Below are 26519 nucleotides of genomic sequence, written 5' to 3'. Positions count from 1 at the left end.
AACCTGGGTCCCTGGCGCTGTGAGGCAGCAGTACAAAGACAAAGAATTCCCAGTGTTACATCAAAATAGAAATCTATCTGAAGCCAATAAATTGAAGCTAGGTTGTGTGACAAATTGTACATTTTTAATGAATTGATTATACAGATTAATGGAAAGTAGCACATGTGTTGTATCTGCCTTTCCACACATTGTTTCTGGTTCCGCCATTCTCCTCTCTTCCCCTCTATGGAAGTGATCCAGCAGCGAGGACCTGCATGGAGAGTGGCAGAGAGATGTGAGAAAAAGTTTGAATGAAGTGGGGAAATGGTAAGGATGGTGGGGGAAGTGCAAAGGCGAGTGGGGGAAGCGGCTGTCAGGAAACCATTTGGAAATTCCAATGAAACTGTTAGTTTTCCATTTGTATACCGATTACCGGTTCTTAATGCAGCATTGAGCTGGGACCGCGCCTGCATTGGGATTCTCCAGATTAACTTGGAATTAAAGTGTTTGATACAGGATCTCCCAGGGATGTCACTCACTGTGATGTCACAGACTCTGATACCACATCTGAGCATGTGCAGGACGTGTTCCCCCAGGTGCTGCAGCAAAGCAAATAAACACAGCTTTAATAAGCTGGTTCACAGGAGGATTCGGTTGTTCGGAATGAGAGGAATGTGACCGTCTGGGTAGAAAATTGATGATGTGTTGGTATTTCTTTGCTTTCACAAATCCAGACTCTACACTCACTGAGTTCTTCACAAATTGCGACGATTACCTGTTGTTCCGATTAACCAAATTTTACCGGGATAGACTGGAACAGGCGATTGAAGAAGGGGTGGAAGGTTTGGCTCTCATGTTAATCGGCGAGGACCATTTCAGTGGACAAGAATATCAGGTAAGATGTAGATTGAATTCCATCTCTTCACACATCACAGAACCTACAGAATAGAAACAAAGAAATAATGTGGAATAGATACCTCAGTCTGTCTACTGCATCTTCCTACATGTTGTCGCTTGCATGATGTACTGAAAATTGAATTGTTGACTAATCATACCAATCGGTAGGTCTACAGCAGTCCCATGTTTGGAATGAGACAAACCCCAGTGTTTTAGAACCTTTGGAGCCATAAAAAGGCCAGAATTATTTTGTAAGTGACATGATCTCACTGACAGGAACCTTGCTTCAGCAGGTGGTGGGGATCCAGGAAGCTGCTGTCCTTATTAAAGGTGGCAGCTTCTACCCAAACCTGTCAGCCCAGTCAGACAGCCGGTACCTCAGCAGCAACGCCATAAGCTGCATCTGGAGGGTGAGTGCAGATCAATGGCCATGAGCCCTGAAATTCAGACAAGTTAGGTCTGGGGGCCAGAGAGAGACCAGACCCCAGAAAGACCGGGTTTCTTTGAGGGCAGGCAGCACCGATGCCTTGGCATATCTATTGCCCCAAAGGATAGGCCCATCTGTGCACCAAATAGTGTCCAAAAAAGAGGCCTTCCCCGAGAATAGATTTTGAGGCCACCATCTGGAATGCCATCAAATGCCTTCCTCTGCCATTTTGCCACCTTCCCGCCTGGCAGCCCATCTCCAAATAGCCTGTAAAATCCCAACCATAGAAACTTCCTTCCCCCAAACATCCTGAAAATTTCTGATATGTTATTATCTGAAATAAATCTAGATAACTTACTTTGGCATGATCAAAGCTGACTATCATTCAGTCTCACGAAGGATCTTCTTGCACAATTGGCCACTTGCTTATGAGATGTTGGAATTAAATTTCCAAAAGCGTACAATGTCTCGCTGCTCGGGGTCAAAACATGAGCCAACCCTGATTGGGTAGACCATATGGCCCTGGGCATCATTTTATTAACAGCAGTCAATTAAGAAGTCACTGCTGGGACTTGTATCCAACTGAGATTCGCTTCCCAGAGCTAATAGCTTAATCAATGGATCATTTGCACTACAGGCTCAGTAATGTCAGTGTTGGAATTGATCTCTGCTGTGACTGCAGGAAAAAGGAGATGGCACCTTCATGCTGAGCTTCCCTTCAAGGCAAGATTGCCTTTTGTTCAGCCATGCCAGGGCGTGACAGGCAGGTCCCAGCAATTAGTGGGTTCACTTTCCATCGCTGATCATAGCTGGAAGCGCTAGTCATTGCTGCCAGGGTCCATCCATGAATCAAGGAGCATTCATAAAGGACGCCCTCTCCAAGCAGCCAAAGTTTAGCTGAAAGTTGCCGCACACAGGCATTGCCCAACTATTGTAAAGTTCCAGTGGGGCAGGAAGGAAGCTTCACATGGGTATTTCATTGGTGTAATGGGATGCCCATCTGGGGGCCCCACCACAGAGATTCCGACCTCTTCTAAGGTCCCATAATCCTGTCACATGGTTCTCAAATTGTGAAAATGAGAGAAATAATGAGTACAGAAATAAACAACCATTCCAAGGTTGATCCTGCGTTTACTTTCCTCTCCAGCAATCACTTATTCTAACCTGAACCTTACGCTTACTATCTGTTAGTTAATATTCCATCCAGTTGGACCAGTCCTGCTTCTTGCTCTCCTTTGCTATTAATTTATTATCCAATATATCAACAAAATAAAATTAACTTCGACATCACAACAACATATTTTAACCATTTTACACTAAAACAATATCCAGTCTGACCCATAAGACTGTAAATGTGTGACCTCTGGCTGAATGTTGGAAACAATCCGTAAACATGTACTTCAGCGTACGGCCACAATCGATTTGCCATTTAATCTTCACAACTCTATTGTAACAAGTCCTAAATTCTCAAATCTCTGTTATAACATCAAACCATTCACCTCCAGTAACATCCGGATATATTCTCAGGACAGTTTTCTAATTGTTTTTATTTTCCTATAATGGAGGGTCCGAAATAATCCGTAACTGAGTGAAACTCTGACCATGTGCTGTTGGTTTGGATGGCACTCCTCCCCAGGGAAACATCAGCATCTTGAGCACATCTACTCTGTAGCCTTTTTCTTTAAACTGCTGAAGAACACCCTAAAGCCACAGGGCGTTGTGTGATAAAGTTACTGGAATGTTATGGATCACATCTATAAGGACTGTTGTCACCAAAAGAGGATTTTGCTCTGAGTTTATTCAAGCAAAGGTCTTCAGGGGATGTTTAACAGTTAAGTGTATTCTTTCCCTTATTTGAATCATTTGTTAACCTTAATGCAATACCATCACAATTGGCCTGAGCTACTTTTTCAGAAAACCTTTGCAGAATAGAAAAATTTTTAAAAAACATTTTGACAGCTGTTTCAAGCTTCCCTTTGCGGTTCGTGCACCCTTCTATGTGCACTACCTCATTCAGACCACTACTCGAGGCTGAGACTTCCGATGTCTTACTGTCCCTTCTGCCTCTCGACTTTCCTCACCTCCTGAAGACATTTCTGTGCACCCTGCTTTGTATTGGGTTCATGGTCCGATTTCTCCTCTTTTTGTGGGTTGTAAACTCTGAATGTAAACTGGTGATGAATGTTAAAACTTTGTGAACATGGTTAGTGACATTTCACACTCACTGTAAACATGCAAAATAATGGTTTCAGCTATTTCAGTTAATGATGTGAAAATGATTGAATTGTTATCGTTGGTTGATTTTCGTGATTGATAAATCAACAATGTTTTGATTCATCTGTGGTCATTCCTGAGACAGCTGCAGCACGGGATCACTTGTGTGCCAAACTGAGAGCGGTATTCCAGCTATTAAATTTAGTTTATTCACATTCATTTGAAGGAATGATGGAATCAAGATGTGTGGAGAATATTCATCACTTTTCAGAATGACATTTCACCTAAAGAAGTCGCTGCTTCCTTCCTCAAAACAACTGGGAAATCCCATCCCTGAGCAAGTCCTTTCCTTCCCTTTCCCAGTGTTTACCTTTCACACCTCATCAATATATTCATTATTATTCTTCACAGAAAGTCAGTGAGCTCGTGCAGAACGGAAACAGGGCGGGCAGTGCCAAACTTCTCCTCAATCTGGTTATGGAGAAAGGATCTCGGGCTCGAAGGATGATGTGGGAATCCTTTGTGAAAATGCACCACAGATTACGGAAATTGGGCACAATACTGAGAGAAATACGGGAACTTGGTATGGTTAAATCACACTGAATTCGGTTTCAGACCCAAACACTGCAAACTTTACTACAATATTACACAGACCTGATTTCATGGAAGTTAATTCTTTTCAACAGGTTCTGATCCAATTAATTATATGAAAGTTGGAGAAGAATTATCAGAAATACCCAGCCACCTGAAAGGTAAGGGAGGAAATGGGGATTTCAGACAATTCATTTGACTTGTGAGAATCTGGGTATTTGAAAATACATCTTTGCCTCGAGGTTATCAGAATTAGAGATACAGAAATTCATAGGGTCGAGAAGCAGGACTAAAACTTGTTTGGAAATCATCAATTCTTGTAAATTCAGCATCGATGTAAGATTCAATCCATGTGACTTCTGACATTTCTTGTAATTATAGGGATATTGCTTCACTTCCTTAAATTCACAAAACCCCGTACATGGCGGGACCCTGATACAGTTTTAAACCCTGTACTCACCTGGCAGGATCCTGATTCACTGAGAAACCCTGTACTCACCTGGCAGGATCCTGATTTCACTGAGAAACCCTGTACTCACCTGGCAGGATCCTGATTCACTGAGAAACCCTGTACACACCTGGCAGGATCCTGATTCACTGAGAAACCCTGTACTCACCTGGCAGGATCCTGATTCACTGAGAAACCCTGTACTCACCTGGCAGGATCCTGATTCACTGAGAAACCCTGTACTCACCTGGCAGGATCCTGATTCACTGAGAAACCCTGTACTCACCTGGCTGGATCCTGATTCACTGAGAAACCCTGTACTCACCTGGCAGGATCCTGATTCACTGAGAAACACCGTACTCACCTGGCAGGATCCTGATTCACTGAGAAACCCTGTACTCACCTGGCAGGATCCTGATTCACTGAGAAACCCTGTACTCACCTGGCAGGATCCTGATTCACTGAGAAACCCTGTACTCACCTGGCAGATTCCTGATTCACTGAGAAACCCTGTACTCACCTGGCAGGATCCTGATTCACTGAGAAACCCTGTACACACCTGGCAGGATCCTGATTCACTGAGAAACCATGCACTCACCTGGCAGGATCCTGATTCACTGAGAAACCCTGTAATCACCTGGCAGGATCCTGATTCACTGAGAAACCCTGTACACACCTGGCAGGATCCTGATTCACTGAGAAACCCTGCACATACCTGGCAGGATCCTGATTCACTGAGAAACCCTGCACTCACCTGGCAGGATCCTGATTCACTGAGAAACCCTGTACTCACCTGGCAGGATCCTGATTCACTGAGAAACCCTGTACACACCTGGCAGGATCCTGATTCACTGAGAAACCCTGCACTCACCTGGCAGGATCCTGATTCACTGAGAAACCCTGTACTCACCCGGCAGGATCCTGATTCACTGAGAAACCCTGTACACACCTGGCAGGATCCTGATTCACTGAGAAACCCTGTACACACTTGGCAGGATCCTGATTCACTGAGAAACCCTGCACTCACCTGGCAGGATCCTGATTCACTGAGAAACCCTGTACACAACTGGCAGGATCCTGATTCACTGAGAAACCCTGTACTCACCTGGCAGGATCCTGATTCACTGAGAAACCCTGCACTCACCTGGCAGGATCCTGATTCACTGAGAAACCCTATACACACCTGGCAGGATCCTGATTCACTGAGAAACCCTGTACACACCTGGCAGGATCCTGATTCACTGAGAAACACCGTACTCACCTGGCAGGTCCTGATTCACTGAGAAACCCTGTACTCACCTGGCAGGATCCTGATTCACTGAGAAACCCTGTACTCACCTGGCAGGATCCTGATTCACTGAGAAACCCTGTACTCACCTGGCAGGATCCTGATTCACTGAGAAACCCTGTACTCACCTGGCAGGATCCTGATTCACTGAGAAACCCTGTACTCACCTGGCAGGATCCTGATTCACTGAGAAACCCTGTACTCACCTGGCAGGATCCTGATTCACTGAGAAACACAGTACTCACCTGGCAGGATCCTGATTCACTGAGAAACCCTGTACTCACCTGGCAGGATCCTGATTCACTGAGAAACCCTGTACACACCTGGCAGGATCCTGATTCACTGAGAAACCCTGTACACACTTGGCAGGATCCTGATTCACTGAGAAACCCTGCACTCACCTGGCAGGATCCTGATTCACTGAGAAACCCTGCACTCACCTGGCAGGATCCTGATTCACTGAGAAACCCTGTACTCACCTGGCAGGATCCTGATTCACTGAGAAACCCTGTACACACCAGGCAGGATCCTGATTCACTGAGAAACCCTGTACTCACCTGGCAGGATCCTGATTCACTGAGAAACCCTGTACACACTTGGCAGGATCCTGATTCACTGAGAAACCCTGCACTCACCTGGCAGGATCCTGATTCACTGAGAAACCCTGTACTCACCTGGCAGGATCCTGATTCACTGAGAAACCCTGTACACACCTGGCAGGATCCTGATTCACTGAGAAACCCTGCACACACCTGGCAGGATCCTGATTCACTGAGAAACCCTGTACACACCTGGCAGGATCCTGATTCACTGAGAAACCCTGTACACACCTGGCAGGATCCTGATTCACTGAGAAACCCTGTACTCACCTGGCAGGATCCTGATTCACTGAGAAAGCCTGTACACACCAGGCAGGATCCTGATTCACTGAGAAACCCTGTACTCACCTGGCAGGATCCTGATTCACTGAGAAACCCTGCACTCACCTGGCAGGATCCTGATTCACTGAGAAACCCTGTACTCACCTGGCAGGATCCTGATTCACTGAGAAACCCTGTACTCACCTGGCAGGATCCTGATTCACTGAGAAACCCTGTACTCACCTGGCAGATTCCTGATTCACTGAGAAACCCTGTACTCACCTGGCAGGATCCTGATTCACTGAGAAACCCTGTACACACCTGGCAGGATCCTGATTCACTGAGAAACCCTGCACTCACCTGGCAGGATCCTGATTCACTGAGAAACCCTGTAATCACCTGGCAGGATCCTGATTCACTGAGAAACCCTGTACACACCTGGCAGGATCCTGATTCACTGAGAAACCCTGCACATACCTGGCAGGATCCTGATTCACTGAGAAACCCTGCACTCACCTGGCAGGATCCTGATTCACTGAGAAACCCTGTACTCACCTGGCAGGATCCTGATTCACTGAGAAACCCTGTACACACCTGGCAGGATCCTGATTCACTGAGAAACCCTGCACTCACCTGGCAGGATCCTGATTCACTGAGAAACCCTGTACTCACCTGGCAGGATCCTGATTCACTGAGAAACCCTGTACACACCTGGCAGGATCCTGATTCACTGAGAAACCCTGTACACACTTGGCAGGATCCTGATTCACTGAGAAACCCTGCACTCACCTGGCAGGATCCTGATTCACTGAGAAACCCTGTACACAACTGGCAGGATCCTGATTCACTGAGAAACCCTGTACTCACCTGGCAGGATCCTGATTCACTGAGAAACCCTGTACTCACCTGGCAGGATCCTGATTCACTGAGAAACACCGTACTCACCTGGCAGGATCCTGATTCACTGAGAAACCCTGTACTCACCTGGCAGGATCCTGATTCACTGAGAAACCCTGTACTCACCTGGCAGGATCCTGATTCACTGAGAAACCCTGTACTCACCTGGCAGATTCCTGATTCACTGAGAAACCCTGTACTCACCTGGCAGGATCCTGATTCACTGAGAAACCCTGTACACACCTGGCAGGATCCTGATTCACTGAGAAACCATGCACTCACCTGGCAGGATCCTGATTCACTGAGAAACCCTGTAATCACCTGGCAGGATCCTGATTCACTGAGAAACCCTGTACACACCTGGCAGGATCCTGATTCACTGAGAAACCCTGCACATACCTGGCAGGATCCTGATTCACTGAGAAACCCTGCACTCACCTGGCAGGATCCTGATTCACTGAGAAACCCTGTACTCACCTGGCAGGATCCTGATTCACTGAGAAACCCTGTACACACCTGGCAGGATCCTGATTCACTGAGAAACCCTGCACTCACCTGGCAGGATCCTGATTCACTGAGAAACCCTGTACTCACCCGGCAGGATCCTGATTCACTGAGAAACCCTGTACACACCTGGCAGGATCCTGATTCACTGAGAAACCCTGTACACACTTGGCAGGATCCTGATTCACTGAGAAACCCTGCACTCACCTGGCAGGATCCTGATTCACTGAGAAACCCTGTACACAACTGGCAGGATCCTGATTCACTGAGAAACCCTGTACTCACCTGGCAGGATCCTGATTCACTGAGAAACCCTGCACTCACCTGGCAGGATCCTGATTCACTGAGAAACCCTGTACACACCTGGCAGGATCCTGATTCACTGAGAAACCCTGTACACACCTGGCAGGATCCTGATTCACTGAGAAACACCGTACTCACCTGGCAGGTCCTGATTCACTGAGAAACCCTGTACTCACCTGGCAGGATCCTGATTCACTGAGAAACCCTGTACTCACCTGGCAGGATCCTGATTCACTGAGAAACCCTGTACTCACCTGGCAGGATCCTGATTCACTGAGAAACCCTGTACTCACCTGGCAGGATCCTGATTCACTGAGAAACCCTGTACTCACCTGGCAGGATCCTGATTCACTGAGAAACCCTGTACTCACCTGGCAGGATCCTGATTCACTGAGAAACACAGTACTCACCTGGCAGGATCCTGATTCACTGAGAAACCCTGTACTCACCTGGCAGGATCCTGATTCACTGAGAAACCCTGTACACACCTGGCAGGATCCTGATTCACTGAGAAACCCTGTACACACTTGGCAGGATCCTGATTCACTGAGAAACCCTGCACTCACCTGGCAGGATCCTGATTCACTGAGAAACCCTGCACTCACCTGGCAGGATCCTGATTCACTGAGAAACCCTGTACTCACCTGGCAGGATCCTGATTCACTGAGAAACCCTGTACACACCAGGCAGGATCCTGATTCACTGAGAAACCCTGTACTCACCTGGCAGGATCCTGATTCACTGAGAAACCCTGTACACACTTGGCAGGATCCTGATTCACTGAGAAACCCTGCACTCACCTGGCAGGATCCTGATTCACTGAGAAACCCTGTACTCACCTGGCAGGATCCTGATTCACTGAGAAACCCTGTACACACCTGGCAGGATCCTGATTCACTGAGAAACCCTGCACACACCTGGCAGGATCCTGATTCACTGAGAAACCCTGTACACACCTGGCAGGATCCTGATTCACTGAGAAACCCTGTACACACCTGGCAGGATCCTGATTCACTGAGAAACCCTGTACTCACCTGGCAGGATCCTGATTCACTGAGAAAGCCTGTACACACCAGGCAGGATCCTGATTCACTGAGAAACCCTGTACTCACCTGGCAGGATCCTGATTCACTGAGAAACCCTGCACTCACCTGGCAGGATCCTGATTCACTGAGAAACCCTGTACTCACCTGGCAGGATCCTGATTCACTGAGAAACCCTGTACTCACCTGGCAGGATCCTGATTCACTGAGAAACCCTGTACTCACCTGGCAGATTCCTGATTCACTGAGAAACCCTGTACTCACCTGGCAGGATCCTGATTCACTGAGAAACCCTGTACACACCTGGCAGGATCCTGATTCACTGAGAAACCCTGCACTCACCTGGCAGGATCCTGATTCACTGAGAAACCCTGTAATCACCTGGCAGGATCCTGATTCACTGAGAAACCCTGTACACACCTGGCAGGATCCTGATTCACTGAGAAACCCTGCACATACCTGGCAGGATCCTGATTCACTGAGAAACCCTGCACTCACCTGGCAGGATCCTGATTCACTGAGAAACCCTGTACTCACCTGGCAGGATCCTGATTCACTGAGAAACCCTGTACACACCTGGCAGGATCCTGATTCACTGAGAAACCCTGCACTCACCTGGCAGGATCCTGATTCACTGAGAAACCCTGTACTCACCTGGCAGGATCCTGATTCACTGAGAAACCCTGTACACACCTGGCAGGATCCTGATTCACTGAGAAACCCTGTACACACTTGGCAGGATCCTGATTCACTGAGAAACCCTGCACTCACCTGGCAGGATCCTGATTCACTGAGAAACCCTGTACACAACTGGCAGGATCCTGATTCACTGAGAAACCCTGTACTCACCTGGCAGGATCCTGATTCACTGAGAAACCCTGCACTCACTTGGCAGGATCCTGATTCACTGAGAAAACCTGTACACACCTGGCAGGATCCTGATTCACTGAGAAACCCTGTACACACCTGGCAGGATCCTGATTCACTGAGAAACACCGTACTCACCTGGCAGGTCCTGATTCACTGAGAAACCCTGTACTCACCTGGCAGGATCCTGATTCACTGAGAAACCCTGTACTCACCTGGCAGGATCCTGATTCACTGAGAAACCCTGTACTCACCTGGCAGGATCCTGATTCACTGAGAAACCCTGTACTCACCTGGCAGGATCCTGATTCACTGAGAAACCCTGTACTCACCTGGCAGGATCCTGATTCACTGAGAAACCCTGTACTCACCTGGCAGGATCCTGATTCACTGAGAAACACAGTACTCACCTGGCAGGATCCTGATTCACTGAGAAACCCTGTACTCACCTGGCAGGATCCTGATTCACTGAGAAACCCTGTACACACCTGGCAGGATCCTGATTCACTGAGAAACCCTGTACACACTTGGCAGGATCCTGATTCACTGAGAAACCCTGCACTCACCTGGCAGGATCCTGATTCACTGAGAAACCCTGCACTCACCTGGCAGGATCCTGATTCACTGAGAAACCCTGTACTCACCTGGCAGGATCCTGATTCACTGAGAAACCCTGTACACACCAGGAAGGATCCTGATTCACTGTGAAACCCTGTACTCACCTGGCAGGATCCTGATTCACTGAGAAACCCTGTACACACTTGGCAGGATCCTGATTCACTGAGAAACCCTGCACTCACCTGGCAGGATCCTGATTCACTGAGAAACCCTGTACTCACCTGGCAGGATCCTGATTCACTGAGAAACCCTGTACACACCTGGCAGGATCCTGATTCACTGAGAAACCCTGCACACACCTGGCAGGATCCTGATTCACTGAGAAACCCTGTACACACCTGGCAGGATCCTGATTCACTGAGAAAGCCTGTACACACCAGGCAGGATCCTGATTCACTGAGAAACCCTGTACTCACCTGGCAGGATCCTGATTCACTGAGAAACCCTGCACTCACCTGGCAGGATCCTGATTCACTGAGAAACCCTGTACTCACCTGGCAGGATCCTGATTCACTGAGAAACCCTGTATTCACCTGGCAGGATCCTGATTCACTGAGAAACCCTGTACTCACCTGGCAGGATCCTGATTCACTGAGAAACCCTGTACTCACCTGGCAGGATCCTGATTCACTGAGAAACCCTGTACTCACCCGGCAGGATCCTGATTCACTGAGAAACACCGTACTCACCTGGCAGGATCCTGATTCACTGAGAAACCCTGCACACACCTGGCAGGATCCTGATTCACTGAGAAACACCGTACTCACCCGGCAGGATCCTGATTCACTGAGAAACCCTGCACTCACCTGGCAGGATCCTGATTCACTGAGAAACCCTGCACTCACCTGGCAGGATCCTGATTCACTGAGAAACCCTGTACTCACCTGGCAGGATCCTGATTCACTGAGAAACCCTGTACTCACCTGGCAGGATCCTGATTCACTGAGAAACCCTGTACTCACCTGGCAGGATCCTGATTCACTGAGAAATCCTGTACTCACCCGGCAGGATCCTGATTCACTGAGAAACCCTGCACTCACCTGGCAGGATCCTGATTCACTGAGAAACCCTGTACTCACCTGGCAGGATCCTGATTCACTGAGAAACCCTGCACTCACCTGGCAGGATCCTGATTCACTGAGAAACCCTGTACACACCTGGCAGGATCCTGATTCACTGAGAAAACCTGTACACACCTGGCAGGATCCTGATTCACTGAGAAACCCTGTACACACCTGGCAGGATCCTGATTCACTGAGAAACACCGTACTCACCTGGCAGGTCCTGATTCACTGAGAAACCCTGTACTCACCTGGCAGGATCCTGATTCACTGAGAAACCCTGTACTCACCTGGCAGGATCCTGATTCACTGAGAAACCCTGTACTCACCTGGCAGGATCCTGATTCACTGAGAAACCCTGTACTCACCTGGCAGGATCCTGATTCACTGAGAAACCCTGTACTCACCTGGCAGGATCCTGATTCACTGAGAAACCCTGTACTCACCTGGCAGGATCCTGATTCACTGAGAAACACAGTACTCACCTGGCAGGATCCTGATTCACTGAGAAACCCTGTACTCACCTGGCAGGATCCTGATTCACTGAGAAACCCTGTACACACCTGGCAGGATCCTGATTCACTGAGAAACCCTGTACACACTTGGCAGGATCCTGATTCACTGAGAAACCCTGCACTCACCTGGCAGGATCCTGATTCACTGAGAAACCCTGCACTCACCTGGCAGGATCCTGATTCACTGAGAAACCCTGTACTCACCTGGCAGGATCCTGATTCACTGAGAAACCCTGTACACACCAGGAAGGATCCTGATTCACTGAGAAACCCTGTACTCACCTGGCAGGATCCTGATTCACTGAGAAACCCTGTACACACTTGGCAGGATCCTGATTCACTGAGAAACCCTGCACTCACCTGGCAGGATCCTGATTCACTGAGAAACCCTGTACTCACCTGGCAGGATCCTGATTCACTGAGAAACCCTGTACACACCTGGCAGGATCCTGATTCACTGAGAAACCCTGCACACACCTGGCAGGATCCTGATTCACTGAGAAACCCTGTACACACCTGGCAGGATCCTGATTCACTGAGAAAGCCTGTACACACCAGGCAGGATCCTGATTCACTGAGAAACCCTGTACTCACCTGGCAGGATCCTGATTCACTGAGAAACCCTGCACTCACCTGGCAGGATCCTGATTCACTGAGAAACCCTGTACTCACCTGGCAGGATCCTGATTCACTGAGAAACCCTGTATTCACCTGGCAGGATCCTGATTCACTGAGAAACCCTGTACTCACCTGGCAGGATCCTGATTCACTGAGAAACCCTGTACTCACCTGGCAGGATCCTGATTCACTGAGAAACCCTGTACTCACCCGGCAGGATCCTGATTCACTGAGAAACACCGTACTCACCTGGCAGGATCCTGATTCACTGAGAAACCCTGCACACACCTGGCAGGATCCTGATTCACTGAGAAACACCGTACTCACCCGGCAGGATCCTGATTCACTGAGAAACCCTGCACTCACCTGGCAGGATCCTGATTCACTGAGAAACCCTGCACTCACCTGGCAGGATCCTGATTCACTGAGAAACCCTGTACTCACCTGGCAGGATCCTGATTCACTGAGAAACCCTGTACTCACCTGGCAGGATCCTGATTCACTGAGAAACCCTGTACTCACCTGGCAGGATCCTGATTCACTGAGAAATCCTGTACTCACCCGGCAGGATCCTGATTCACTGAGAAACCCTGCACTCACCTGGCAGGATCCTGATTCACTGAGAAACCCTGTACTCACCTGGCAGGATCCTGATTCACTGAGAAACCCTGCACTCACCTGGCAGGATCCTGATTCACTGAGAAACCCTGTACACACCTGGCAGGATCCTGATTCACTGAGAAACACCGTACTCACCTGGCAGGATCCTGATTCACTGAGAAACACCGTACTCACCCGGCAGGATCCTGAGTCACTGAGAAACCCTGTACTCACCTGGCAGGATCCTGATTCCCTGAGAAACCCTGTACTCACCTGGCAGGATCCTGATTCCCTGAGAAACCCTGTACTCACCCGGCAGGATCCTGATTCCCTGAGAAACCCTGTACTCACCTGGCAGGATCCTGATTCACTGAGAAACCCTGCACTCACCCGGCAGGATCCTGATTCACTGAGAAACCCTGTACTCACCTGGCAGGATCCTGATTCACTGAGAAACCCTGCACTCACCCGGCAGGATCCTGATTCACTGAGAAACCCTGTACACACCTGGCAGGATCCTGATTCACTGAGAAACCCTGTACTCACCTGGCAGGATCCTGATTCACTGAGAAACCCTGTACTCACCCGGCAGGATCCTGATTCACTGAGAAACCCTGCACTCACCTGGCAGGATCCTGATTCACTGAGAAACCCTGTACACACCTGGCAGGATCCTGATTCACTGAGAAACCCTGTACTCAACTGGCAGGATCCTGATTCACTGAGAAACCCTGTACTCACCTGGCAGGATCCTGATTCACTGAGAAACCCTGTACTCACCCGGCAGGATCCTGATTCACTGAGAAACCCTGTACTCACCTGGCAGGAGACTGATTCACTGAGAAACCCTGTACTCACCCGGCAGGATCCTGATTCACTGAGAAACCCTGTACTCACCTGGCAGGATCCTGATTCACTGAGAAACCCTGTACTCACCTGGCAGGATCCTGATTCACTGAGAAACCCTGCACTCACCTGGCAGGATCCTGATTCACTGAGAAACCCTGTACACACCTGGCAGGATCCTGATTCACTGAGAAACACCGTACTCACCTGGCAGGATCCTGATTCACTGAGAAACACCGTACTCACCCGGCAGGATCCTGAGTCACTGAGAAACCCTGTACTCACCTGGCAGGATCCTGATTCCCTGAGAAACCCTGTACTCACCTGGCAGGATCCTGATTCCCTGAGAAACCCTGTACTCACCCGGCAGGATCCTGATTCCCTGAGAAACCCTGTACTCACCTGGCAGGATCCTGATTCACTGAGAAACCCTGCACTCACCCGGCAGGATCCTGATTCACTGAGAAACCCTGTACTCACCTGGCAGGATCCTGATTCACTGAGAAACCCTGCACTCACCCGGCAGGATCCTGATTCACTGAGAAACCCTGTACACACCTGGCAGGATCCTGATTCACTGAGAAACCCTGTACTCACCTGGCAGGATCCTGATTCACTGGGAAACCCTGTACTCACCTGGCAGGATCCTGATTCACTGAGAAACCCTGTACTCACCTGGCAGGATCCTGATTCACTGAGAAACCCTGTACACACCTGGCCAGAGCCTGATTCACTGAGAAACCCTGTACTCACCTGGCAGGATCCTGATTCACTGAGAAACCCTGTACTCACCCGGCAGGATCCTGATTCACTGAGAAACCCTGTACTCACCTGGCAGGAGACTGATTCACTGAGAAACCCTGTACTCACCCGGCAGGATCCTGATTCACTGAGAAACCCTGTACTCACCTGGCAGGATCCTGATTCACTGAGAAACCCTGTACTCACCTGGCAGGATCCTGATTCACTGAGAAACCCTGCACTCACCTGGCAGGATCCTGATTCACTGAGAAACCCTGTACACACCTGGCAGGATCCTGATTCACTGAGAAACACCGTACTCACCTGGCAGGATCCTGATTCACTGAGAAACACCGTACTCACCCGGCAGGATCCTGAGTCACTGAGAAACCCTGTACTCACCTGGCAGGATCCTGATTCCCTGAGAAACCCTGTACTCACCTGGCAGGATCCTGATTCCCTGAGAAACCCTGTACTCACCTGGCAGGATCCTGATTCACTGAGAAACCCTGCACTCACCCGGCAGGATCCTGATTCACTGAGAAACCCTGTACACACCTGGCAGGATCCTGATTCACTGAGAAACCCTGTACTCACCTGGCAGGATCCTGATTCACTGAGAAACCCTGTACTCACCTGGCAGGATCCTGATTCACTGAGAAACCCTGTACTCACCTGGCAGGATCCTGATTCACTGAGAAACCCTGTACACACCTGGCCTGAGCCTGAGACACTGAAATGCTGTAGATACCAGACAGGATCCCGATACGTTGTACACACTTGGCAGGATCTGCACATGCTGTATGCACCTGGCAGGGTCCTGAAGCGCTGTACCCACCTGGCAGGGTCCTGAGGCGCTGTGAAGCACTCTGCCCACCTGGCTGGGCACTGAGGCGCTGTGCCCACCTGGCTGGGTGCTGAGGCGCTGTGCCCACCTGGCTGGGCCCTGAGGCGCTGTGCCCACCTGGCTGGGTCCTGAGGTGCTGTGCCCACCTGGCTGGGTCCTGAGGTGCTGTGCCCACCTGGCTGGGTCCTGAGGCGCTGTGCCCACCTGGCTGGGTGCTGAGGCGCTGTGCCCACCTGGCTGGGTCCTGAGGCGCTGTGCCCACCTGGCTGGGCCCTGAGGCGCTGTGCCCACCTGGCTGGGTGCTGAGGCGCTGTGCCCACCTGGCTGGGTGCTGAGGCGCTGTGCCCACCTGGCTGGGTGCTGAGGTGCTGTGCCCACCTGGCTGGGTCCTGAGGCGCTGTGCCCACCTGGCTGGGTCCTGAGGCGCTGTGCCCACCTGGCTGTGTCCTGAGGCGCTGTGCCCACCTGGCTGGGTCCTGGGGCGCTGTGCCCACCTGGCTGGGTGCTGAGGCGCTGTGCCCACCTGGCTGGGTGCTGAGGCGCTGTGCCCACCTGGCTGGGTGCTGAGGCGCTGTGCCCACCTGGCTGGGTGCTGAGGCGCTGTGCCCACCTGGCTGGGTCCTGAGGCGCTGTGCCCACCTGGCTGGGTGCTGAGGCGCTGTGCCCACCTGGCTGGGTGCTGAGGCGCTGTGCCCACCTGGCTGCGTGCTGAGGCGCTGTGCCCACCTGGCTGGGTGCTGAGGCGCTGTGCCCACCTGGCTGGGTGCTGAGGCGCTGTGCCCACCTGGCTGGGTGCTGAGGCACTGTGCCCACCTGGCTGGGTCCTGAGGTGCTGTGCCCACCTGGCTGGGTGCTGAGGCGCTGTGCCCACCTGGCTGGGTGCTGAGGCGCTGTGCCCACCTGGCTGGGTCCTGAGGCGCTGTGCCCACCTGGCTGGGTCCTGAGGCGCTGTGCCCACCTGGCTGGGTCCTGAGGTGCTGTGCCCACCTGGCTGGGTGCTGAGGCGCTGTGCCCACCTGGCTGGGTGCTGAGGCGCTGTGCCCACCTGGCTGGGTGCTAAGGCGCTGTGCTCACCTGGCTGGGTGCTGAGGCGCTGTGCCCACCTGGCTGGGTGCTGAGGCGCTGTGCCCACCTGGCTGGGTCCTGAGGCGCTGTGCCCACCTGGCTGGGTCCTGAGGTGCTGTGCCCACCTGGCTGGGTGCTGAGGCGCTGTGCCCACCTGGCTGGGTGCTGAGGCGCTGTGCCCACCTGGCTGGGTGCTGAGGCGCTGTGCTCACCTGGCTGGGTGCTGAGGCGCTGTGCCCACCTGGCTGGGTCCTGAGGCGCTGTGCCCACCTGGCTGGGTCCTGAGGTGCTGTGCCCACCTGGCTGGGTGCTGAGGCGCTGTGCCCACCTGGCTGGGTGCTGAGGCGCTGTGCCCACCTGGCTGGGTGCTGAGGCGCTGTGCTCACCTGGCTGGGTGCTGAGGCGCTGTGCCCACCTGGCTGGGTGCTGAGGCGCTGTGCCCACCTGGCTGGGTGCTGAGGCGCTGTGCCCACCTGGCTGGGTCCTGAGGCGCTGTGCCCACCTGGCTGGGTGCTGAGGCGCTGTGCCCACCTGGCTGGGTGCTGAGGCGCTGTGCCCACCTGGCTGGGTGCTGAGGCGCTGTGCCCACCTGGCTGGGTGCTGAGGCGCTGTGCCCACCTGGCTGGGTGCTGAGGCGCTGTGCCCACCTGGCTGGGTGCTGAGGCACTGTGCCCACCTGGCTGGGTCCTGAGGTGCTGTGCCCACCTGGCTGGGTGCTGAGGCGCTGTGCCCACCTGGCTGGGTGCTGAGGCGCTGTGCCCACCTGGCTGGGTCCTGAGGCGCTGTGCCCACCTGGCTGGGTCCTGAGGCGCTGTGCCCACCTGGCTGGGTCCTGAGGTGCTGTGCCCACCTGGCTGGGTGCTGAGGCGCTGTGCCCACCTGGCTGGGTGCTGAGGCGCTGTGCCCACCTGGCTGGGTGCTGAGGCGCTGTGCTCACCTGGCTGGGTGCTGAGGCGCTGTGCCCACCTGGCTGGGTGCTGAGGCGCTGTGCCCACCTGGCTGGGTGCTGAGATGGAGGGGTATTTCCATACGGTCGCATGTGGTATACAGTTTTCTCCCTCCGAGTGTGCACAGCACCACAGGTAAAAACAGTAAAAATCTGCTATGATCGCATTCAGCCGCTGAGCAATCTGTGCCCCAACTCCTCACAATATCCAGAACTCTGCTGCAGAAACATCACTGAAGGATTCAAACGTTGAACGACTGGAATCTCCATTGTTGTGCAATCAGGATCACGTGGGGATTTGTACTGTCGACAATACACGGCAGCTTGGATAGTATTCACCATTAGAGAGAAAATATTACCTGCAAAGAAATCTGCATTCAGTAAATATAGAATCAAGTGAGGATGTGAAAATTTTCTCGGCTTTTGTTCACTTTCAAATGAGATTTCCATTAACTTTTAATGAATTAAATCTATCTTTTCAGCAAAGTGGTCTTGAGAATTTACTTATTAAAGCCAATAACAATAATAAACATTTTCTCTCTGTTCTAATTGAAGATGTTCAGCAGAAACACAAGGAGACACTCCGGGGACAAACTGAAACACTGAGAGTGAACACTATCCTCATAAAGGAGAAGGTTAAGATTTTCCAGCTGGTTGATCGATACGCTGAGCTCACGGTTATTTCTACTGTTCGAGATCGGACACTTGTCGAACATGAACTGCTGGCAAGAGGCCGAGACCATGAAGAATGGAGAGAGAAAGATCTCCGGAAAGAACTGGAAAAAATCCGAACTGATCAATTGTTTCAGAGCAGCTTTTCCCAGAGAAAATCCAAATCTGGGAATTCAGCAGCAGTGAGCGGAGTGCCGGGAATTGGAAAAACAACAATGGTACAAAAGATTGTTCATGACTGGGCCACTGGGAAAATATACCCACACTTTCAATTTGTTTTCAGTTTTAAATTCCGGGATTTGAACACTATTAACTGTAGAATAAACCTGAGGAATCTGATATTGGATCAGTATCCCTACTTTGGGAATATTCTGGGAGAGCTCTGGAAGAACCCAAAAGGATTGCTGTTTATATTCGATGGTTTGGATGAATTCAAGGACAGGATTGATTTTGCTGACAATCGGAGAAATACAGAACCTCAGTACATGTGCACAGATCCCGAATGCTGGTGTGAAGTGTCTGACATTGTGTACAGTTTAATACAGCACAAGCTGCTCCCAGGATGTTCAGTGTTAGTGACCAGCCGCCCCACTGCATTACATTTATTGGAAAAGGCTAAGATCAGTGTCTGGGCTGAAATCCTGGGATTTGTTGGTGATGAACGGAAGGAATATTTCAACAAGTGTTTTGAAGATCAGATGGTGGCAGCAGCTGTTTTCAAACACGTGGAGGAGAACGAGATCCTGTACACCATGTGTTACAACCCTTCCTACTGCTGGATCCTCGGTCTGTCACTGGGTCCCTTCTTTACACAAAGAGACAGGAAACAGCAGCAAGTTCCCAAGACCATCACCCAACTATATTCCTACTATATTTACAACATTCTGAAAAACCATGGCCGAGAGATTGAAAACCCCCGTGATGTGTTACTGAAGCTTGGTGAGATGGCCTTCACAGGAATCTCCAAGAAGAAGATTGTGTTTAGAAATGGAGATTTGATTGAGTACAATCTACAATCTTCCCAGTTCCTGTCTGGGTTCCTGATGGAACTTTTGGAGAGAGATGAATCTGCCCAGAGTGTGGTTTACACATTCCCACACCTCACCATCCAAGAGTTTGTAGCTGCACTCACACAATTCCTGACTCCAGATCCTGGGGAGATCGGGAAACTCCTCAGTGAAGCCCACAGTGAGGAAGATGGGCGATTTGAGATATTTCTCCGTTTTGTTGCTGGTCTGTCCTCCCCACAGTCAGCTCGACCCCTGGTGGAGTTTCTGGGTCCATTTCTTCATCAAACAACCTGCCGAGTGATTGACTGGGTGAAGGAGAAGGTTGAAGGGCAGATTGGAGACACACAGACTGAAACTGGGAAGAGGAAGCTCCTGAACACATTCCACTACCTGTTTGAGTCTCAGAATAAAGCACTGGTTCGGAACACAGTGGGATCTATGGAAAAACTTTCATTTCGCGGATTGCGACTGACCCCGATTGACTGTGCGGTCCTGTCTCATGTCATTGGACTCTGTGATACAATAAAACACCTCGATCTAGAGGAATGCAACATTCAGTGTGAAGGGCTCCAGCGGCTGGGACCCGTTCTGCACAAGTGTCAGGAGTTGAGGTAACTGTTTGGTCTCAGAGCGGATATTTTCATTGTTGAGAAGCCATTTCCTTTGTTCTAATAAAACAGAGGCATGTTCATTCGAGGACATCAAGAGAGAAACAATGTCCAATGGTCACAAAGTGTGGGAGAATGGCACAAAGTAATAATGCTCATTTGAGAGCAGATGCAGATATGATGGGCCGATTGGCCTCCTTCTGAGCCTGTAATAAATCCAGATTCTCTGATAAAACTACATCATTTCAAGAAGGCAGATTCTCCTGGAATAGGCATGGGCAATAAATGTTGGCATAACCAGCGGTGCCCACATTCCTTAAATGAATAAAAACATTATTGGGATGGATTTTAAATAATTAGAGCTGTAAAGGCCTCCCTCCAAAATCTGAAAAAGGATCATTCCCTCTCCCAACAGAAACCATCTGATTCTGTACGATGCTATACAGAAATTAGTTTCTCTTGTTCGGTGCAGCTTACAGTTTGTGTTTAATTATGATCAGGATTATTTTACTGCGCTCTCCCTGTGTTATGTATTACAGTCGGTGTGTGTTATATTGGGACAATGTCCCTTTATAAGTCACGTGATCACTGGTGACATCATCAGTTCGGGTTGCTTTCTGAATGCCTGCGTTGCGCTGCCTCTACTGGCAGCCTCTGTGAACTCCGTCTTGCTTCTTGGATTAACTGGTTGTAACTGAAACTCAGAGCTTCTATCATTCATTGTGGGCCTCTGAATAGAAGCAACCATTTCTTTAAACCTCTATAACTCTTACAACGTCGTAAACCTTAAATTAAAATGTAGGGACAGTTTAAATTGAAACCAAAAACCCGCAGGCGGGCAGCTTTGTTTAACATGAAGTGAAATTAAAGTTTTGGCCCTTTCTGAGCTCACAAGCACAGAAACACAAATTAAACTTAAACTCATGAATTACTGTGTAATGCCCACAAACACAAACTATTACATAACAGTGAAGCCCAAGATGCTGTTTTCTTTATTAATTGCTACCTACACTTGCCCTGCCAATGGCAATGATCGATGCACAATGTGTTCAGTCCCTCTGATCCTGCAATCCGTTAACAATTCTACCGATTATTTTATATTGCTTCCTCATGTGCATGTTTCCTGAAAGTATCACCTCACCCGTCTCTGCATTGAACTTAATCTGCCATCTATCTGTACACTCCACCATAGTCTGTTTTTCAGTCCCAAGCTCTTCTCACAGTTTACAATGCCTCAAACTGTTCTGTGATCAACAAACTTTGAAATTTTCCTCGAGACTGCAAACCACAGAAACCCTACAGTGCAGGAAGAGGCCATTCGGCCCATCGAGTCTGCACCGACCACAATCCCACCCAGGCCCTACCCCCATATCCCTACATGTTTTACCCTCTAATCCCTGTAACCTACACATCTCAGGACACTAAGGAGCAATTTTAGCATGGCCAATCAACCTAACCCGCACATCTTTAGACTGGGTGGAAACCGGAGCACCCCGAGGAAACCCACTCAGACACGAGGAGAATGTGCAAACTCCACACAGTGACCCAAGCTAGGAATCGAACCCAGGTCCCTGGAGCTGTGAAGCAGCAGTGCTAACCACTGTGCTACCGTGCCGCCCAAACACCTAGATCATTCACATATATCAGGGAAAAGCAAGGATCCCAATACCAACTGCTTGGGTTCTCCATTACCGACATCCTCCAGCCTTAAAAATATCCATTACTCTTTGTTCATCCAATTTTGTATCCACGTTGCTACTTTCCCATTTATTTTATGAGCTTATGCCACAAGTCTGTTGTGTCACTGCATCAGATGATTTTTGAATATCCATGTCCACCACATCAACAGCAGAACCATCACTGACCCTTTCTGTTGCTTCTTCCAGTTCACAGCAATATAAAGCCAGTCACAAACGGCATTTTTTTTTTACCAACCAATGAATTTAGTTTCCTCTGTGTCGCTATTAGATTCACCATTTCCCTTTTGAACTCAGCGTGGGCCGGCTCAGAGTAGCTGAATGATCAACTGACCCTCCAACCCTCAGCTAAGTTTAACACTACTGCTCCAGGCTGGAGCCGCAGACTTGACTAAATTGGATTGACCCAGTCTTTTCGGTTGTGGTTACTGCCTCCTGGTCCTCTCTTCATCCACTCCAACAAACTGAGATAGCTGGGATTTAAACCTGTATCAACCGCTTGGAAAGCAACTATGCTCGCTATGATATCACCATCATTGCATTTAGGGACTCCTGTGGTGTAGGTGCACCCACAGTGCTGTGAGAAAGAGAGTCCCAGGAGTTTGACCCAGGAACAGCGATATCTTTCCAAGTCAGGATGATGTGTATCTTGAAGGGAACTTCCAGGTGGAGATGTTTCCATTTATCTGCTAGTCCTTCTAGGGATAGAAATCACAGGATTGGAAGGTGCTGTGTAACGAGCCATTGGGAGTTGTTGCACTGCATCTTGTAGATGGTACACACTGCTCGCTCTGTACCTCTGTGGTGGATGGAATGAATGTTGAACGTGGAGCACCAGTCAACAAGCAGAGTTATCCTGGATGGTGGCGAGCTTCCTGAATCTTGAGCTGCACTCATGCAGACAAGTGGATGGTATTTAATTAAATTCCTGACATGTGTCTTGTCGATGGTGGAAATGTATTTGGAAGTCAGGAGGTGAGTTACTCTGCGCAGAGTTCCTGGCCTTCAATCTTCTCTAAAATCCACAGTAATGATATGTCTAGTCTGTTTCTGGCCAATGGTAGCATCGAAGGTGCTGATACTCAGGATTCAGGTGATGATAATCCCATTGAATGTAAAGGGAGTTGATTGTATTCATTCTTGGTGGAGATGGTCATCGCCTGGCACTTGTCAGCCTTCCTTGAATATTGTTCAAGCCTTGCTAAATATGGACAGGTCCTGCATTACTATCTTGCGGAGTCGAGAATGGTGCTGAACGTTGTACAGACATCAGCAAACATCTCCACTTCTGACTTTATGATGGATGAAATTTAATTGATGAAGTAGCTGAAGATGGTTGGGACGAGGGCACTCTCCTGAGAACTTCCTGCTGTCATTTCCTGGAGTTGAGATGACCCTCTCTTCACACACTCCAACAAACTGAGATATCTGGGAATTAAACCCCTATCAACTGCTTGGAAAGCAACTATGCTCACAATTATATCACTGGAATTGCATTTAGGGACTCCTGTGGTGTAGGTGCACCCACAGAGCTGTGAGAAAGAGAGTTCCAGGATTTTGACCCAGTCACTGAAGGAACGGTGATATGTTTCCAAGTCAGGATGGTGTGTATCTTGGAAGGGAACTTCCAGGTGATGATGTTTCCATTCATCTGCTGCCCTTGTCCTTAGGGATAGAAATCACAGACTGGGCAGTGCTGTGTAACGAGCCATGGTGAGTTGTTGCACTGCATCATGCAGATGGTCCAACAACCATAACTAACTTCCTTTGTGCTGGTGTTGCTCCAACCGGCAGATAGTTTTTTTTCTCTCATTTCCATTGACTTCAGTTTTTCTCTGGCTCCTTTTTGCTACATGTGGTCACATTCTGCCATGATGTCAAGGGCAGACACTCTCATCTCACATCCTGAGTTCAGCTCTGCCGTCCGTGTTTACATCAAGGCTGTAATGAGGTAGGGGACTGAGTGACCCTGAGTAAGCACAAGCTCAGAGTCAGCGAGCAGGTCATTGCTAATTAAATGCTGCTTGATAGTCTCGATGACGCCTTCCTCTGTTGGTGATTGAGAGGAGACTGATGGGGTGGTAAATGGACAGATTGGATTTGTTCTTTCCTTTTTGTTTACGGTCATATCTGGGCAATTTCCCACTATTTTAGGTAAACATCAGTGTCGTAGCTCTACTGGAACAGCTTGGCGAGGAACAGAGCAGCTTCTGGAGCAGTAATCTTCAGTACAGTTACTGGATTATTGTCAAGATCTGTGGTCTTTGCAGTATCCATTATCTTTAGCTATTTCTTGACATCACGTGGAGTGAATCGAATTCGCTGATAAATATCTGTGATGCTGGGGACCTCTGAACGGTTTAGCCACTGAAGTTAGTTACTAATATTTGAGCCATATCTTTTGCACTGATGTATTAGTCGTCTCCGTCATGAGGATGGGATATTTGTGGAGCCTCCTCCTTCTGTTGTTTCATCATCCACTACCATTCACAGCTAAATGTGGCAGGACTGCAGAGCTTACATCTGAGCCGAGGAAACCAGAATTTCCTGAATGAGGAAACCTGCTGCTGGAAAATCTCCAGTCAAACTGTCAGTGATATGAAACCGGGTTTGCGGATAACCCTTTCCCTGGGCGGCACAGTAGCACAGTGGTTAGCACTGCTGCTTCACAGCTCCAGGGTCCCGGGTTCGATTCCCGGCTCGGGTCACTGTCTGTGCGGAGTTTGCACATTCTCCTCGTGTCTGTGTGGGTTTCCTCCGGGTGCTCCGGTTTCCTCCCACGGTCCAAAGATGTGCGGGTTAGGTTGATTGGCCAGTTTAAAAATTGCCCCTTAGAGTCCTGAGATGCGTAGATTAGAGGGATTAGCAGGTAAATATGTGGGGGTAGGGCCTGGGTGGGATTGTGGTCGGTGCAGACTCGATGGGCCGAATGGCCTCCTTCTGCACTATAGGGTTTCTATGATTCTATGATTCAATGTGAGGATCGACTGGAAGTAAGAACTCATGGTAATTCCCGGAGATAGAACACGAGCCAGACCTGCAGAAAATGTAGAGCCTGTTTACTGTGGAATGTAGCGGGAGACACCCCTCCCCTATAAACTCATCAAACAGAAATATTTCAACTTTCTAATGGGAGAATATTCTTTCCTTGTTGTATAAAATTTAGGGGATGGACCTTAAAGCAACAGTAAGCACAGTTTCACACTTTAACTCACCCTGAGATATTATACAGATGTTATAATGTCAGTAGTTAAGAAGCACGGGGAATCCCGAGCGATCCACTCTCACAGCTTTATCATTTAACCCTCTGTGAAATGTACAATTCTCATAAAATCCTGGATTTATGTAACCAGAAATGATTTGAATTTCCGGAAACTTAGCAGGGTCAGTGAGATTCAGGAGGGTAATTCTGATGATCAGCAAATGAGACCAGAATGTGGGACATGTATAAACGTTACTTGCTTGTTCACAGGATGTGGGCATCACCTCCTCTGGGGGCCATTAGCAGTGGGAAATAAATGCTGGTCTAGCCAGCGACACCCATATCCCATGGACAATTAAACAAAATATACATTTTGAGAGGTGTAAAAGAGTTAATTGTTCTTCATTTTTCAATGCTGACTATTGTCTTTTCCATTCAACAGAAAGGGTTTGATATTATCTAATTTAATATTGTCACATTTATTAGTGCCAAAGCATACCGCACATAGGGAAGGAAAGGAAAGAGTCCAGAATGCAGTGTTACAGTCACAGCTGGGGTGCAGAGAAAGATCAACTTGGATGAGATATAATATCGTAACTTGAATCAGGTCACCACTCGTGCTAAGTTTCTGACACAAAAATAGATCCAGCTATTTTTTCTGCTGAACATTAATCTGAATTTAATGTGTTTCTCACTTTCTCCATTTAGTCTGGGTGACAATAAAGTGGGAGATTCAGGAGTGAAACTATTGTCTGCGGCTCTGAGGAATCCAGAATGTAAAATACAGAAACTGGAGTAAGTATCAGACTGTGTGAGATTGTGTTAATAATCAGTGGATGGTCTGACACTGTAAATTATTATCAGTGTCAGTAATCGTGTCATTAATAACCATTCCACATCATTCCTGTCAGTATTCGTGTTAAACATCACGGATTTACTCTGATTCCTGAAATCTTTCTCTCTCTGATCTCCAGTTTGGAGAGTAACAGCCTCAGATATTCTCACCTCTGCTCTCAGTACAAACCAGTCAGTGATGTGTCTGAACCTGAGTTACAATAAACTGCGAGATTCAGGAGTGAAAGAATTAACTAATCATTTATAATTATTCTCAAATCCATTCATGAGAATAAAAAAGATGGACAAAACAATTAAATG

General features: G+C 49.2%; 1 protein-coding gene across 1 annotated transcript; it reads left to right on the top strand.

Moving 5' to 3' along the window:
* The first annotated feature begins 714 nt into the window (after positions 1 to 714).
* LOC144487670 (NACHT, LRR and PYD domains-containing protein 3-like) lies at positions 715 to 25893 on the top strand. Its single transcript, XM_078205752.1, has 5 exons — positions 715 to 874; positions 3929 to 4100; positions 4204 to 4269; positions 18731 to 20468; positions 25851 to 25893. Exons 1-5 carry the CDS (start codon positions 833 to 835, stop codon positions 25870 to 25872), a joined length of 2040 nt encoding a protein of 679 aa, XP_078061878.1. The 5' UTR covers positions 715 to 832; the 3' UTR covers positions 25873 to 25893.
* The last annotated feature ends 626 nt before the right edge of the window (positions 25894 to 26519 follow it).

The sequence above is a fragment of the Mustelus asterias genome, unplaced genomic scaffold (assembly GCF_964213995.1).
Source record: "Mustelus asterias unplaced genomic scaffold, sMusAst1.hap1.1 HAP1_SCAFFOLD_962, whole genome shotgun sequence".
NCBI lineage: Eukaryota > Metazoa > Chordata > Chondrichthyes > Carcharhiniformes > Triakidae > Mustelus > Mustelus asterias.
The sequence above is the reverse complement of the archived record's forward strand: the minus strand, read 5'-3'. Positions and strand labels throughout refer to the sequence as shown.

Bases quoted from the DNA above. Each gene is read 5' to 3' on its own strand.
- LOC144487670 (XM_078205752.1), top strand. From the start codon at position 833: ATGTTAATCGGCGAGGACCATTTCAGTGGACAAGAATATCAG. The intron at 875-3,928 runs GTAAGATGTAGA...TATTCTTCACAG, and splicing joins TCAGTGGACAAGAATATCAG to AAAGTCAGTGAGCTCGTGCA. The intron at 4,101-4,203 runs GTATGGTTAAAT...TCTTTTCAACAG, and splicing joins GAGAGAAATACGGGAACTTG to GTTCTGATCCAATTAATTAT.